The sequence below is a fragment of the Plecotus auritus genome (genome assembly GCF_963455305.1).
Source record: "Plecotus auritus genome assembly, chromosome: 9".
In the NCBI taxonomy this organism is placed as follows: Eukaryota; Metazoa; Chordata; class Mammalia; order Chiroptera; family Vespertilionidae; genus Plecotus; species Plecotus auritus.
In genome coordinates this window covers 133,537,718-133,551,562 of record NC_137783.1, presented here as the reverse complement: position 1 = coordinate 133,551,562, position 13,845 = coordinate 133,537,718, and the positions used below count along the sequence as shown (strand labels likewise).

Here is a 13,845-nt window from a genome sequence, read left to right as displayed (position 1 = left end):
GGGGGTTGGGGAGTGAGACGCAGGAATGACACGCTGGGTTTAAGTCCCCATCCCAAGATAGCCAGTCCCAGCTCAACTAAGCCATCTCCCAGTCCACACTGGTTGTGACAGGAAAACAAGTACAGACCACCAGGTCATTATCCCACCACCCCCGCCCCAGTTTCTGTGGTTACCTCAGCTCCCAGAAGGGGAATCCTGACTTCAGAATCTGGGGCTTTCTTATTTTCCTCCTCTAGGCCACAAAGTCAACAGTTAACCCCAAAGTCAAAGATTAAAAAATCACGACATTTTCTACGTGACTGGAGCCTTTCAGTTTAAGGAGGCCAGGAAAGCCCGAACAGGTGCCTTTGGTGGCTCCTTAGGAGAACCCAGCGGCCCGGCGAGGACTTTGGCCTAGCCTGGGTGAAGGGCTTGGTCACCCTCTCCCTGAGACCCCGTCTGTGCCCCGCTGATGACTGGTAGGCCTCAGGGCGTCGTTAGGTAGCCACTGCTCCTTCAGGTCCTCCTGAAAACGATTCCTGCCAGAGGACCTTCTCAACCCCGTGTAGCTTCAGGTCCCTCTGATGAAGGGACTCTCTCGGATCGGAGGAGGGGACCTGGTAGTCACCCGGAAAGGTAGCTGGCCAGCCTTGCGGGGGGGGGGGGGGCGGGGGGAGCTCCTTGCACGAGGGGAAGCGGAGCGCATTCAGGAGGACTAGTTTCCTTGGGGTTGACTCCACGCCCTAAGGGAGGGCTAGTCGGGCCGGGTTGGGCATGGGCAGCCACGGGCCGGCCCAGGAAGGCCACGGCAGGGCTCGGACGCGGCCGGACTGGGAGCAGGGAGCAGGAGGCTCCCGCCGGGCCAGAGCGCTGATGGGCGCGGAGCTGAGCCCAACTCTGGCCGCCATGACGTCACGCGGGTCTGACAGCCAATGAGGAACGCGCTGGCAAGGGTATTAAGGAAAGTTAGCGCTGCCAGAGCACCCTCTTTTCTTATATTTGACATTTAAACTCTGGGGCAGGTCCTCGCGTAGAACGCGGCTGTCAGATCTGCCACTTCCCCTGCCGAGCGGCGGTGAGAAGTGTGGGAACCGGCGCCGCCAGCCTCACCTGCCTCCCCGCCCTCCGCTCCCAGGTAACCGCCCGGGCTCCGGCCCTGGCCCGGCTCGGGCCCGCGCCGCTTCTCAGCTGCCCACGACGGGTGCCTCCAAATCCAAGCCCGCCCCAAGTAGCCCGGGGGGCTTGATTTTTGCCTTTAAAAGGAGGAATACAAAGATGGAGGGGAGTTACAGAGGGCGGAATCGGATAGGGGAGAGGGGGTGCCTTGTCTTTGCCGAGCGTGTTTTTCTGCAAAAGTAGCAAAATGTTCCAGTCCCCAGAGTGGACTTCCAGTTGGGTGCTGAGCTGGGATGAGGGGCGGGGAGAGGAGCCGGGGATCTGCTGCTGCTGTCCGCAGAAGCCGTTGGCTACCGTGAGAAATGCAGGAGGGGAGACGCAGTTTGCACTCACAACTCCCCCCGAATCGCAGTTCACCACATTCACTCGTGGAGAAGTCCCCGCCTGCTCCCGAAGCGCGTGCCGCAAAAGTTTCCCGCGGTTGCAAAGTGTAGATGGTCGGACCGAGACAAAGTCCTAGAGATGCGAGTTCATTTCTCAGAAAGGAGATGAGGACTAAAGAATGCTGCCGGCAGAGCGGGGCAGCGCGCAAGGCCCCCAGCGTGATTTGAGCTTCACTTCGGAAGACCTAATAATTAGCGATTCGCACTGAGCTAGAACGCGGGCTCCGGTTACCACGGGCGCTGCGCCGCCTCGGCGGGAAGCCTGCGGGCGCCCGGGGAGCCCAGCCGCTTAGTGCCGGGAAGAGCAGCACCCGCGACTCTCCTGTCCTCGGAGGGCCTCTGCCGGGTGCCAGAAGTTTCTCCAAAGTGGGTCAAGGAAGGAAAGACCCCCAAACCGCTACTAACCCATGGTTCCCTGGGGCGAACGTTCCAGGAGGCCAGCCGTAGGCGTCCGGAGACGCCAGGGCAGGCTTAGGCAGGGCGCGGGAGGTCTGATAGGCGCCTCCATCAGGCCCAGGCTCGCCCCGCACTCCCACTGTGGCTCCTGGCGCCCCCTCTCTAGACCTTCTGGGGGTGGGTCATCTTTGCAGGACGTTTGTATCTCAGGTACCTGTGACAGGTGCTTGAGATCACAACCCAACTCTGAGCAGTGGCCGTCCCCTGCCCACCTCTCCAGGAGCAGCGGTCCCTGGGCCGAGCACCTTACCTGAATCTGGGTCCTCTCCTCCCCGAGTTCCTTTCTCTGGACTGAGGAGCGAGCAGGTGGCCCACTTTGCTGTGGGAAGTGGACCTTCTCCGCTAGCCATAAATCAAAGCCAGCCATCCTCGGGCCTCCTCCCTCATTAGAGATGTTTATTGGAGATTGTGTTTATTCGGCTGTCACGGCGAGAAAGCGCAGTGACATAATTACCTCCGACCAGAGTCCTCCCCCAGCGCCCAGGCAAGCCGGGACCTCCTGGGTCGTCTTCTCACTCCAGCGCCCTTCTCGATCACGGAGGGCAGATGTACCCTCTCCTATAATTTGGATTATTGAAAGAGCTACTGTTCAGATTTCTCCAGGGCATGGCGTGTATTTATTTATTTTAGAATTTGAAAGGGAAACCGAAGGGAGCCTAACGTCCCTCCGGGGCAGAAGGGGGCAGCGCGGGCGCAGCGGAAGGAGAGTCCCTCTGGCCGCGCAAACTTTCCGGCCCTCCCGGCTGCTGCGCGCACGGCCCCCCACCCCCACCCCCCACGCCACCCGGCGCCAGAGCCCGGCCAGAGCAGTGGGGAGCTGGCCGGGAGGGATGGATGCCGATACTGTCTGTATTATTTGTTGTTTTATTTTTAATTCTCTCTCCTGGGGGCAGGGGATGGGAATTTGAGGCTTCAGGGGCCCAGGCTGCTGATTCTTAAACTCTCTCAGGCCGAGCTTTAGCGAGCCAATCTGCAGCTCCTCGGCGGAATCTTTCCCCTGGCTGGCCCCCCCATCCCCCCCCCCATGGGTTTTCCCTGCTAGCCAGGTTTGTAAGTCACCACCTGGGAGACTGGTTAGGCAGTGATGGCCCAATTGTTCTCTAATTGAAAATACTTGTGTGTGTGTGTGTGTGTGTGTGTGTGTGTGTGTGACCATGCTGACAAATATCTGGGATCCCGGCTTTTGATCCTCACTGCCGCCAATGTCCTCCAATCGCTAATATAACTTGGGCCCTTAGTGTCTTGATTAATAGACGTATTAACTCTTGCGGGGGTGGGGAACAGCTTGTCCCAATCAATGCCTCTTTAAGAGCCGCCAGGATGCGCTTAGCTCCGTTCCTGGCTGCTCCAGCGAACCAGCCCTGACATTTGCTCCCTCCCTCATGCCCAGCTTCAGATCCCCCAACAAATTCCCCAGTTCCCAGCCCGCGTGTCCCTTGCTCCACTCCAGGACAAACTTCGGACTCTGTTTGTTTAGAGATGGGATCTCTAGGGAGAAGGGGCTGAGGAGGCTTTAGCTTGACTTTCGTTTAAAGCTGAACTCTTGCCTCTTGAGGGCAGGAGTTACAGGGAAAGGAGAGACGGGGAACCTTCCTGGGTGACCAAATGGAAAGCAAACTTTCCTGAGAACTCTATTTGCAAAAATCAAAGAGTGCCAATGATTGCAAATGTCCTACACATCTGGAGTTTTAAAGCGGGCCCCTATCGGGACAGCGGCATGTAGGATCCGGGAAGCAAAGGCTTGGGTGTCTGCTGGGAAACCCAATTGGCCAGTGTGTGTGTGTGTGTGTGTGTGTGTGTGTGTGTGTGTGTGTAAAGTATTTGATGGAAATGTAGAGAAAGAGATGCGCTTTCCACCTAAGGTGAATGGAAGAGGACCGAACCCACCTGCCATTTGGTCCGAGGCAAGGGCAGTTCAAGGCATCCAGGCTTTCACCAGCCAAGCCTGGCCACAGGCTGGAGGCGCTGCCAGCTCCAGACTCTTCTCTGCCTCCCGGCACTCTGGAGGCTGAGGGGTGAACTGGAACCCACATATTGGTGGAAAAAAAAGAGGGAGAAAGGCCTGGAGTGAAGGAGGCACCTGAAACTGGTCAGCAAGGGTGGGCGCCTTTGCCCTTTGTGCTCATTTGGCCCCGTTTTGCCAGCAAAGAGAGCCTTTTGAGTCTCTGCAAAGTGGTGCAGGTGTTCACGGAGACTTTCCTCCTTCAAAGAAAAGCTCGTCTTCACCCTCCCCAGCGCGCCAGCACCGCGCCTCTGCTAGGAGGTGGAAAGCGGCAGTTCAGAGGTGTTGCAACACCAGCCCCGGGTGGGAGACTCTTGCTTCCCAAGCCCAGAGCCAAAAGCACGTCTCCCAAGATCTGGACGCGTCTTAGCTTAGCCAGAGGCCTCCTCCAGACCGGAAACCTGGGGAGTGGGCAACCGCGAATGCCTGGGAGCGCTGGGGTGAGTTACTGCCGATCTCACATTTACGAACGAATACAGGCCCGAAGCTCCAGGCACTCTCCGGTGAGCGGCGAGTTCGGCACAAACAGCCCTCCCCTACCGGGTGGGATGACCCCCGCGGCCCCTGCGGGAACAGGCCGGGGAGCTGTCCACTGCGGGCGCCGCGGGCAGGGGAGGAGACTTGAAGAGAGGCGGGAAGAGGCGAGACGGAAACCCGAGGCGCGATCCCCCCACCCCCATCCCCCTGCTTGGAGGGCAGCAAGTGGGCCTAGGAAGCCGCAATTAAAATGGCGACATGCGAGCTGTCTCAGTTTTGCTCTCACCTCTGCCCCTGGCGGGCTGCTTCTCCGCCCCAGCCCCCCAGCCAGCCGCGTCGCCCGCAGAACGTGTACTTGGCGGAGAGCGAGAGGCGCCCCACGAGGCAGAACAGCACCCCCACCCCATTTGAAACTAGCCCAGGGAGAACATGAAATCTCGCTCTCCACCCCTCAAACTTTGAAAACTCTGCCTCCCTTGGGCCTGACTCCCGCCCCCCTCCCCGCCCCCAAATATTGACGCACTGGAAGCAGCTAAGTCCCTTTTTGTTTCTTGTTTGTGCAGAGGGGTTTCCAAGAGTCCTCCCCCTAGCCCCCACCCCCACCCAATGACGTCAGTGGCATTCACTCCCGGCCCCTAGCCTCTTATCATTTTTTGTTGTTGTTGTTAAAACTTTTCTCGGAGGTGAGGTGGGGGTTGAGGGGTGGGAGAAGGAGCAATTCAAAGAGACAGTGCCCAGGGGGGAAATAGCAACAAGATTATGGTCCCTTCTTTCGGAGGCAAAGCTTAAGAAGGTGCTAATCCACTCGGTCCCTAATTGAGAGGTTGTAAAAATGATATTCGCCTCCAGTTCGGACAGCCTCTGGGCCTCCTCCTCCCCCCTTGCTTATGCCCAGTGGGCTTGAATTCAAGTTTCTTTAATGCTTGTTTGAGAAGTAAAAAGGGGGAGAAAAATCACGCCGACTCTCGTTGGTCTGAGACCTGGGCCCGCTGTCCCACGTCCGGGATGGGGAGAAGTCTCGGTCCTACAAAACCTCGCTCAGGAGACCGCTGACCCGAGCGCCCGTGCCACCTGCTTCGCTTCTGGCCTGGGGTTTGTCCTGGCGCCGAGTGTACCTGGCCCATGGGAAGAGCGGTTGCCCCAACCCTGGCCGAGGCCGAGGAGGCCTCCGCTCTCCTCGAGCTCTGCCCAAGCTCCTCAGTAGCGGGGTTATTGGGTCCCGGCTGGGGACGAGAATGGGAGGCCCACACTAGGCCCAGCGGCCCAAGGCAGCCTGCAGCGTCCTCATGGCCCCAGCTCCCAGGGGCGGCTACCATGCCATTAGCGGCGAGTTCAGAGTGTACAGACTTCATGGATGAGCTCTGACTTTCAACACTTTTCATAAGTCAGGAGGAGTCAAGTGTACCCGGTGGTGGCTTCGTTCTTGCCTCCCTGCCTCTGATCTTCCAACCCCAGTCTTTGGCGGGTCCTGGGGTGTGTTCCCCATCCCTAAACTTCCCCCTTTCCCAGTGCTAGGGCCTGCAAGCTCCAAGAGAGCTCCGGACTTCGCAAGACTAGGCAGCCGCTCTCTCCCCTGTCACCTTAACTGCGGCGCCAAGGGGTGCCTTTGGAGTGCACTGAGGTGTGTCCTAATTGTCCAGCATTCAACAAATGGACTTCTGGTGTGTGGTCAGAAGAGAAAAGCCATTTACTTACTTTCCTCCCCGGGTTTTCTGGCAACAGTTGAAGGGGAGCCGCCTCCGTGGACTGAGCAGACCCAAGAGAAGGAATCGTGGTGCGGACACACCTGCACCACATACAGATAACGCACACCGACATCGCTGGCGAGGACACACACACACACACACACACACACACACACACACACACACACACACACACACACACAGTCTCTCCCAGCATTGGTCATCTCCCTCCTCTTCAGGCCCCAGACATCCTCCTCCCCTCTTATCTCCCCCTGGGGTCCCCTCCTCTCGGGCGCCTGGAAAAGCAACCGCACTTAGTCAACAAATGGCACGTGGGAGAAGTTGGTGAGTGTTTGGTGAGGACTCTTCAGGGCTTTTCACAAGAACCCTCTGTACACAAAGTAAGTGGCGTGTTTGCTCGGGCCTCTCCAGCCCGGCTGTGACTCCGCTCCGCTGCGCTCGGCGGCTTCCGAAAGGAGAAAGAACAGAAGAAAGGGCCGGGGGAGCGAGGGTGGGGTGATGGGCAGGCTCGGGAGGCCTGGACTGGGAAGGCGGCCCGGCCTCGGCCTCGCCGAGTTGCCAGCCTGGCGGCCTCCTCTCTGCCTAGGTTTCGCCTCGGCCATCACTGGAGTGTTGCTGCCGAAACCCACTGCTGCTTACACCCCTTTTCTCTTCTTCCCAGCGGCCAGGTGGGGAAGGGCGCGGCCACTGCTGTGCTCCGTGTCACAGTGCCCAGGCGAAGACCTGGTAGAGGCGGGAGCGAAGGCGGGCGGGGGCGGGGCGGCTGGCCAAGCTGCGCTGAAGATGGCAAGAAAGGGCTGCGTAGAGCTGCGGGAACTTGCTCCCCACGAATTGGGAGTTCCGAGCTCAGTTTGGGGAGGTCGGGGGCGCGAGCCCCCGTCCCAGCGGCCTTCACTCGACCCCTCAAGTTAGCAGCCACAGGGCGGGCCACGCTAACTCCCAGGGCGCTCGGAGCCTAGCGATGTCGGCGAGCACCAGCTCCCGAGCCCGGACGCGGGGGGCCCAGCGCCGGGGAGAGAAGCCACGACCCACCGGCGGAGCCGAAAACAAGTGTATTCATATTCAAACAAACGGACCAATTGCACCAGGCGGGGAGAGGGAGCATCCAATCGGCTGGCGCGAGGCCCCGGCGCTGCTTTGCATAAAGCAATATTTTGTGTGGGAGCGAGCGGTGCATTTGCATGTTGCGGAGTGATTAGTGGGTTTGAAAAGCGAACCGTGGCTCGGCCTCATTTCCCGCTCTGGTTCAGGCGCAGGAGGAAGTGTTTTGCTGGAGGATGATGACAGAGGTCAGGCTTCGCTAATGGGCCAGTGAGGAGCGGTGGAGGCGAGGCCGGGCGCCGGCACACACACATTAACACACTTGAGCCATCACCAATCAGCATAGGTGTGCTGGCTGCAGCCACTTCCCTCACCCACACTCTTTATCTCTCACTCTCCAGCCGCTGACAGCCCATTTTATTGTCAATCTCTGTCTTCTTCCCAGGGATCTGAGAATTGCTCTTACACACCAAACCAGCAGCATCCGTGGAGAAAACTCTCGCCAGCAACTCCTTTAAAACACCGTCATTTCAAACCGTTGTGGTCTTTAAGCAGCAAAAACAGCCACAAAAACCCCAAAACCCAAGCATACAAAACTCTTGACAGGAGCTTTGACGGGAGAGGATGCCTCATAAAGGTGAGTCCGCTTCTTTCTTCTCGCTTCATTTTTATTGCAATATTCAGGCAGGTATCCCCCTTCCTCCCCCCTTCCTTCCTCCGGTCTCGCCGGTCCCCTCCCCCATTGCTACGCCCGGAGAGTTGGGCCGGAGAAGTTTCCACGCTGGAGCCCAAACTTTGTACTTCCAGCAAAAGCCCGCGTCGGAGGGCGACGGCCGGCGAGCGGGAGCGGCGCTGGGCTCCGGGCCGGCGGCCGGCTCACCCCCAGCGCCAGCACCAGCGAGGGCTGAGCTCACAGAAGAACCAGGCGCAGCAGCAGCCGCGGCTCCCGGCCCCATCAACTCCAAATGCTCCCGGCTCGCAGGAGAGGAGGAAGAGGCTCTGAGGTGCTCCAGGCCCGGGAACGGCTGCCGGGACCAAACGCTGCCGGCTGCTTTGTCCAGCCGAGGGCCCAGGGAGCGCGCAGGGAGCGGGCGCACCGAGGGAGCGCCAAGGAAGCCTGCTCGCCGCGCCGCCGCCTCCTCGCCCGCCCTCCGCCTTTGTGCCGCGTTCGGCCCGGGGACACAAGTCCGCTGGCACTCAAGCGCCGAGGGGCACCGCGCCCGCCGTCCGCTGGAGCAGAGTCAATCGGCAAGGCAACGGCACACTGGATGCAGAGAGAAAGGGAATGTGTGCGGGAGCCGGGAAGGAAGCCACCAGGCCAAAGCGGTCGAACGCGCGCTCCGAGGGAGCTCTGAGCCGATCCCAGGGTCGTCAGCTTCCTTCAGGCACTCAGGCTCTCGCTCTCAACTTGAGCACAGAGCTCGGAACTTGAAAACTCTCTACTCCCCACGCGTCCCCCAACCTTCGCCCTCGCCCTGCGAAAGCTGGGGTCTTCCTTGTCCTCCAGCCCCCAGCGCTCGGTGGGTATTTTTCCTTGTCTTCCTCTGACAATGCTGCGCTCGGTGTTGCCATTTCAACAAGTTTCGAGGTGGAAAAGTGGATTGGATTGCTTTTTTAAAAAAACATCTAAATTCCCTGATTTTTTTCTTTATGAGGCTTTACAAAAATCAATGTGAAAACACTGGCTTTCCCCTTCGTCTGATCACATCCTCTCCCAGCCAATTAGTCGGAGTAATTTGAGAGCTTTTCGATTGATTCTAAGACCCCAGGAGGAAAGTGTCTTTTCAAAGTTCATAAAGTTGTTGCCTCTTTCCTTGTGCAGATTTTCTCCGTCTCTGTGTTCCATAATAGGCCCGAATTTTAGCAAGTGTAATTGGGGGGAAATGGAGTTGAATTTCAAGTGGAAATGCTTTCTCTCTCTCTGTGTCTCTCTTGTATTTTTTTTTTTTTTGAGTGCTAAAACCGGGCCCTTCAGTCTTGAGTGATTTCTACAAAGTTTAAAAACAACGTGAACGTGGGATCTTTTTCTCTCATACTCTACACAGCTCCTTAAGCCATTTTGGATGTTTAACTCGAACTTGGGAAGGTCGAGGAGGGGCGGGAGCAGAAAATGAAATAAAAAGCAAAGAGCTTAAAAGCTTGGTGAGTTTACCGAGGAGAAATAATAGTTGTTGCCATTGACATTACATTTTTTTATAGCCAGTGACCTTTGCAAACGACTGAAGGCAATTTGATTAGTTGTTATCTTATTTGGCCCTAGAGAGTAAAACTTTGTCATTTTAATTGCTAATTACTTTTTGGCCGGGGGCCGGGAGGGACAAAAGTGAACTCTCCTCTTCACCCCAGCTAAGGAGTTTGGGGTTGGATTTTGAGAATTAAGTCATTTAAAACATCAGTATTTGAAAGCTGAGGCTTGTGTCAGGGAGACAGTGGCCCAGTGGCCTAGTGGACCAAGGCTTTGGCGACTTCCAAATGTCTGGAAACTCCTTGATTCCTGGTGCGAGTCTCTGACCTGTCTAGGGCTTTAGGGAGCCCACGGCTGAGCTTGGAGGGAGGGGGGCTCTGGCTGAGGCTGGGGGTTCTCAGCTCTCCTGGCGGCGTGTTTGCTTCCGGGTGTCGGTGTGCCCTGCCTCTCGGATTGCTTTTGCACTTTAGCGATTACTTAAGCAATTAGATAGATTCTTAGCCGAGAGGGGGTGGGGATGGAGTAGAACCGGAATTTGAAATGCTTTCCCAGATGCTTCGAAATTAATCGGTTAGGCCTCTCTGTAATCAGCTACTGAATTCTTTAAAAATAGCATCAAGAATGTACCTGCTGGGATGGGGGCATTCACTGGCGGTTGAGTACAGAGTGGTACAGAGAGGAGTTAAGAAGTTTTACGCCTTCAGGAGTATTCTGCTACTCCTCTCCGGCCTGCTACCACTTTGCCTTTTCAGAGTCCCACTTTGAGGGTGTGTGTGTGGGGGGGGGGCACACACACATTCTGATCCAAGTTGGGGTTTTTGCCTGGTGGGGGCATGTCCGTGGTCAAGGGGACTGAGAGGCGGGAGGCCTTGAGAGCCAGTGCAGCTAGGCATAACTAGATAGCCCTCTGCCATCTCCAATATTTACCAGGCCAAATTTGGAAGCCAGGAAGAAATGTTCTTCTTAAGTTTATTTTTTATGCATTTAAGCTGCCTCCCAGCTAGGTAATAAATTAGACCATGAATGGCTTTGGAGGGGAAAAAATGTGCTTCTTGGAATTCCTTGCTTGCAGGTAGGCAAAATTAATAATCACAATAGGCAAAAGAGGAAAAAGAAAGAGTATTTTAGTCGTTTTTTTTTTTTAACAGGGAGAAATGATGCTGTGACTATTTAATTATTTTACTTCTTTTTTTTGCCCAAACCTTTATTTTGAATGGACTCTTTATTGTAATTCTCTCTTCCCAATTGAGCACCCTACGGTGCCGTTGTATCTTTTTACAGCCCCCTAACAACTCACACCAGTAACACAATTACTTCCAGATATTTATAACAAGAAATTACTTTTCTATTTTCTCTCCCCTCCCCCCAAACCTTCTTAGGGGTAGGTAGGGAAGGGTGGTGGAGAATGAATCTTGGAGAGACAAGCACTAGGTCAGGATTTACAATGCAAGAAGTGCCCCTCTGTTCCCTTTGTGAGTTAGTGGGTTGTTGGTACGTGTAGTTGGAAGCTGTGTTGCTGGTTAGGGAGAGTCCGTTTTGCTCTTTGGGTTTGGGGAGAGCTGGAGAATAGAAGCCATTGTTCACTGTCTGTAGGCTTTGTCGACCACGCTCACCCCCTCCTGTTCCTACTTTTTAAAGCAGTGAGGCGAGGTAGACAGCGTGTGTCACAGTACAGTAAAAGGGGGGACGATCTAAACACCAAAAGAAAAGTTAACCACAATAAGTGAGGTTTGGGGGGAAAAAGTTGGGCTTACCACATTCAAAGTCCAAGAAAGGCTGGGAGATGGGTGGAGTAAGTGCCTGACTGGGAAGCTTTGAAGGGGAGAGTAAAGGATAAAGTGGTAACCAGAGAGTTGGGTTCTGGGGGCCTTAGGCGGCTGGGGTGGTAAAATTCCTCAAGGGGAGTATGGCTCTGCAGCCCTCCTGACTAGCCCCAGCCTGCACGCTCAGGTACTCTGAAGTTCTGAGGTCCTCTTCCCTTCACCTCTAAACTTCGTGTATGCTCCTCAGCCTCTACCCCCTAGCCCACTGTTTCTCTTGTTCTTTCCCTTTCCTTTCCCTGGCTCTAGATATTTTTGCAAATGGGGCCTGACTTGTCAGATTCTTCAGTTCTCCCAAGCCAGGCCAGAGCAGTCACTTCTAAAAGATGGAGACTTCTGCGGGAGAGGCTGCTGAGGACGTGGGTGCAGCTTTGAGATTTAGGGTTTTATGGCAGTTTGAGCCCTAGATGAGTATTTTTGTTTTGTTTTGTTTTCTGGGAGTGTGGCTCAGAGAACCCACGGCCTTTGCTTTTGAGTCACGACTTGACACACCTTTCTCTCCTTCTGTTTTACCTTAGGGGGAAGACCTTAACTAGGGGCGCGCAGATGTGTGAGGCCTTTTATTGTAAGAGTGGACAGACATCCCAGATCTCAGGCAAGTTCTGCGGGGGCTTGAAAGCTGCTTTGGGATCCAAAACCCTAAAGATTCAGAATGCTTCTTCATTGTTGTTCAGATGGAAGAAAAGATTCAAAATAGGGTCATCCTTTCTTCTGATTAAAGGGTTTAATACTTAGGGATTTGGAAGCTACAGATTGGGAATACTGGAGTATTTTATTTGTAGATTTTTGCATGCCTGGAAGGTAGAGCTGGATGACCCTCAGATAGCTCTAAGCAATTGGGTGGATTATTTCCTAAAGAACTCGGGCAGACTCCTGTCCTGGCTCCAGGTCATCCTCCATCCAGAGGTAGGCCTACCCCGCCCAGGATTAATGCCTATGTTCTTGCTAACAGAATCCCATATTCGAGCCCCGTGGGATCCCGCGCCCCACAGCCAGCGCCAGCATGCAGAACAGTAAGTGCCTCTAGTCTTTCTCCCGTGGGGCTGGGGATTCAAGGACCAGTGGGTCAGGGGAGGGCATCAGCTCTGACCAGGCCACCATGGTAGCAAGGAAAAACCCCAGGGACCTAAGGCAACTGTGCCCCCCTCTGCGCCTGGCAACCTGAGAGGGGAGGGCTTTTGCTCTGCTGTTCTAGCTCCTGGAAAAACAGGAGCTGGGCGCTTCAGAACAGCCCACTCCAGTTTGTGAAGTTGAGGTAGAGAAACCCCATCCCCCCAAATCCTGTAACTCACACCTCCCTCCCCTCCCCTGCCCGGGCTCTGACCCCAGAGAGAGGGGCTGGGCTGAGCAGAGAGGGGCGGAGGCTTCTCCTGGTTGCTTGAGGAGAAGGAGGCCCCTTTGGGCTTAGCCAAGACAGAGGTCTCCTCTATCGGGGCGGGGTGTGGGGGCTCCCCTCCCCCAGTCGCTCCCAGGGCAGCTCCTTCCCTCTCCGCCCCTCTTGGGGCCTAGAGGGCAAGACACCCAAGCCTGCGGTGAGGTGGAGGTGGTAAACTCGACCTATGGGTCTGTTACTGGGCTCCTGGGTCTGGGAAGAGAGTCGGGCTCCAGCCAAGAATTTGGTGAAGCCCTACAGCAGCTGTGTGGGTGCTGGTTGTTTCGGGCCCATAGTGCCTCTGATCCCGGCTCTTGAGTTTCCCACGCTCCCTCTGCCCAGGCCCCCAGGGCCCAGTCCACCTTCCTGCTCAGTCCAAGCGGGTTGGTACGTAGCAGGGCTAGTCTGGAGTCCGGACCTGGGAGCCTGGAGGCCCACTGAAGCCTAGGTCCGGTTGAGGTGCGGAATCTGGACTCGGGTTAAGGGCTCAGCTGTAGGACTGAAGACCAGTCCCTAGAGCCAGATGCCTCTGTCCTGGAAGCGCCAGCTGCCTCTCGGTGCCTCCGCGGCTGGTGGGCGGAAGCTCGGGAGAGGACGCAAAGGTGGCGAGCTTTAAAGGGGGTTCAGTTGTGCAGAACCTGGCAGGCCCCGGGGCTGGCCCAGGAGGCACCCTTCTTGGCCAAGCGAAGGCTTCTGCTCACCCCTCGGGGCAGCTGGGTTCTCCGCCCGCAGCTCAGTCTCCCCAGCGCTCTCGGCGGCCGGGCTGGGGCGCACAGCGCTGAGCGCTTGCCGCTGCGGCCTGGCTGGCGGGCCCCGAGGGGCGCGGGGTCGCGGGCAGGCCTGCAGGGCTTTGTGCCGCTCGCTCCCGGGTGTGCGCAAGGCGCAGAGCATCCAAATTGACACCATATGTTTTCCTATTAGATGCTTCGTGGTCGAATTCTAGGCGCGTAATCATCGCTACTGGGCAAGAGCGCCCGCCGTCCCTAGGGAAGGGACACAATGATTGAGGCTTAACCTCTGAAGGGGAACTTAGCCGCGCTTCCTCGCTGCCATTTCGATGCTGGCAGAGGCGACCTGGCCCTGGCGTCTCCTGGGCGAGCACCAGCCTTAGGTCCCTGCGGAGGTGTCGGGGACATTATTATTATTATTATTATTATTATTATTATATATTTTTTGAAATGGGGGGAGGGGGAGGAGGAAGGTCTTGGATTAGGCGACCTCATATGCCTTGGCATTCAGAGGTTGGGA

The 13,845-nt window shown here is 56.4% G+C and overlaps 1 protein-coding gene across 13 annotated transcripts in view; it reads left to right on the top strand.

The window, feature by feature from the left end:
* Nucleotides 1–916: 916 nt before the first annotated feature.
* PAX6 (paired box 6) overlaps nucleotides 917–13,845 on the top strand; it is a 29,147-nt gene continuing 16,218 nt past the window's right edge. For 2 of the 13 annotated variants that reach the window (XM_080642795.1, XM_080642790.1), the window contains exons 1-4: nucleotides 962–1,114; nucleotides 7,666–7,857; nucleotides 11,744–11,820; nucleotides 12,178–12,238. In XM_080642795.1, coding sequence (XP_080498921.1) covers nucleotides 12,229–12,238 — 10 coding nt within the window. In that variant the 5' untranslated portion in view covers nucleotides 962–1,114; nucleotides 7,666–7,857; nucleotides 11,744–11,820; nucleotides 12,178–12,228. Of the gene's footprint in view, nucleotides 1,115–4,253; nucleotides 4,437–6,955; nucleotides 7,858–11,743; nucleotides 11,821–12,177; nucleotides 12,239–13,845 lie in introns of those variants that run through there. The other 11 variants (XM_080642794.1, XM_080642780.1, XM_080642781.1 and 8 more) reach the window with 10 other exon arrangements.